The 2,500-nt window shown below is 35.1% G+C and overlaps 1 protein-coding gene across 3 annotated transcripts in view; it reads right to left on the reverse strand.

Annotated features, from left to right (window-relative positions):
- The window catches only part of orc1 (origin recognition complex, subunit 1), a 22,108-nt gene that overhangs the window by 12,376 nt on the left and 7,232 nt on the right, over window positions 1-2,500 (reverse strand). For all 3 annotated transcript variants that reach the window (XM_080032755.1, XM_080032754.1, XM_080032753.1), the window contains 2 exons: window positions 517-579; window positions 66-176 (listed from right to left, as the gene is read on the reverse strand). In XM_080032755.1, coding sequence (XP_079888881.1) covers window positions 66-176; window positions 517-579 — 174 coding nt within the window. The remainder of the gene's footprint in view (window positions 1-65; window positions 177-516; window positions 580-2,500) is intronic.

Consider the following 2,500-nt stretch of genomic DNA (forward strand, 5'->3'; position numbering starts at 1 on the left):
GTCATCTCTTTAAACAATACATTTTTTTTTTTCAAATCAATCAATGGACCAGTCGTCTCACTCACAGTTGTTTCCTGATGCGAGATGAAACCAGTTGAGCTGTTTTCCTCTTAGAGCTCCTGGGTGTCATGGAAACAACAGGCAGGGTGGGGGAGTTTTCATTGTCTGCCTCGGCCCTGCACAGACAGACAGACAGACAGACAGACAGACAGACAGACAGACAGACAGACAGACAGACAGACAGACAGTAACTTTATTGAAACAGCACAACAAATATTTTGAGACCAGTTGCATTTGTTTTTCTTGTGCCAATACGATGCAAATTCCAAATTTTTACTTAAACCTATACCTTCAAAATATTATGTTTGGAATGTTTTGGATTTGGAAGATGTGTGAGTGAGTGAGTGAGTGAGTGAGTGAGTGAGTGAGTGAGTGAGTGAGTGAGTGATGTGAGTGAGTGAGAGAGTGAAGTGTGAGTGAGTGTGTAAGTGTGCGAGTGTGCGTCTAAATACTCACAACGCTGCCAGCTTTGGTTCATTCTGGGTTTTCGAATCTTTTCTTCGTGAAGGAGTGGTAGCTCTGTGTTAACACAGATAGGATTGTGTTGAGTCAAAAAACAAAAACATTTTAACCCTTGTAAACCATTAGTCAATAAGAATGACTGTGTATTAAGAAAAGAATTATGAAATAAATAATTGATGCCAGTGGATGGGGGTTTAAAGGTGCAGTGTGTAATATGACATCATCAAGAAAGTTCTACAAAGTTCTAGAATGCAACGCTCCCTGGGTAACCCCACCCCTTTAGAATAATAACAGAAGCTACAGTGGCCTTCAAGGACAAGAACAATTCTACATTTTAAACAATGCACCTGATGACATTCCAACTATGACACTTTCAAGATGGCGGCACTAGGCCTTGGTCCAAAGTATGCAGAAATATGGACATAAATGAGACCCTTTCTAAGGGAAAAAATTATTATTAAAAAAAAAATGTTCAGCTATTATGCACTAAATTAAATGTACTTATGGATATTATAATTACTTTCTACAAAATCTGCTAGGAAATAAAACCCAAAATTCTACACACTGCAGGTTTAAGTTTAAAGAATAATAGATTTGATTTGAATATTCTGCCCCTAAAAAAAAAACTCTTGAAATGTAAAAGAGAAAGAAAGATACATAAAGATAAGATTATGGGATGAAATATGATGTGCAATACAATGCTAAAAAAAGTATTGTTATGATATGCAGAACCAAAGGGGACAAAGAATTGTGATTTCTATCTGTCAGGACAAGTGTTGGGAGTCTGTAGGAAAACAAAATACCTGGCTCACTACATGACAGATCAGATGTATGATGATGATGATATTTATAGACAGTGTCGCATGCTATATGCCCAAGCTAATATGTTGACAAGAAAATTCCATATGTGCTCTGAAAAAGTAAAAATCCAACTTTTTAAAGCATACTGTACTCCACTGTACACTGCAGCCCTATGGGCAAAGAGGACACGTGGAGCCTGGGGACAGAGATACACACAGTTATCTGTCTGTCTGTCTGTCTGTCTGTCTGTCTGTCTGTCTGTCTCTTGTTCCATCTATCTATCCATCTGTCTGTCTGACTCTTGTTCTATCTATCCGTCTGTCTGTCTGTCTGTCTGTCTGTCTGTCTGTCTGTCTGTCTGTCTCTTGTTCTATCTATCCATCTGTCTGTCTAACTCTTGTTCTATCTGTCTGTCTCTTGTTCTATCTATCTATCTATCTATCTATCTATCTATCTATCTATCTATCTATCTATCCATCTATATAAATCAAGGAAAGTCTGTCTGTCGGTCATGGGCATGTTTTTTATGTTTTGTGTGTTCTTTTTATGGACCTTGAGTCTGACAATAAAGATGATGATGATGATAAGTACAATACAAACAAAATGATGTACTTCAAATAAAAAGGAGAAAATTGGACTAAGATATATAAATATAAATATATTTTTTTTAAATCAACAAAAAGCCAACAATGATAAGCTCAAAAAAAGTTAAATCAGGACAAAATAACTATTTACTTAATTTTATCAATTTTGTTCAACAGTAATCCTCCTAATATGGAGGATAGATAGATAGATAGATAGATAGATAGATAGATAGATAGATAGATAGATAGATAGATAGATAGATAGATAGATAGATAGATAGATAGATAGATAGATAGATAGATAGATAGATAGATAGATAGATAGATAGATAGATAGATAGATAGATAGATAGATAGATAGATAGATAGATAGATAGATAGATAGATAGATAGATAGATAGATAGATAGATAGATAGATAGATAGATAGATAGATAGATAGATAGATAGATAGATAGATAGATAGATAGATAGATAGATAGATAGATAGATAGATAGATAGATAGATAGACTGACAGACAGGCCTCAATACGCCATTATAAAATCCGTGATATGTGACTGTTTACACCGATACTGTGATATCCTGTAGACTCA

This window comes from Ammodytes marinus, assembly GCF_949987685.1.
Source record: "Ammodytes marinus genome assembly, chromosome: 8".
In the NCBI taxonomy this organism is placed as follows: domain Eukaryota; kingdom Metazoa; phylum Chordata; class Actinopteri; order Uranoscopiformes; family Ammodytidae; genus Ammodytes; species Ammodytes marinus.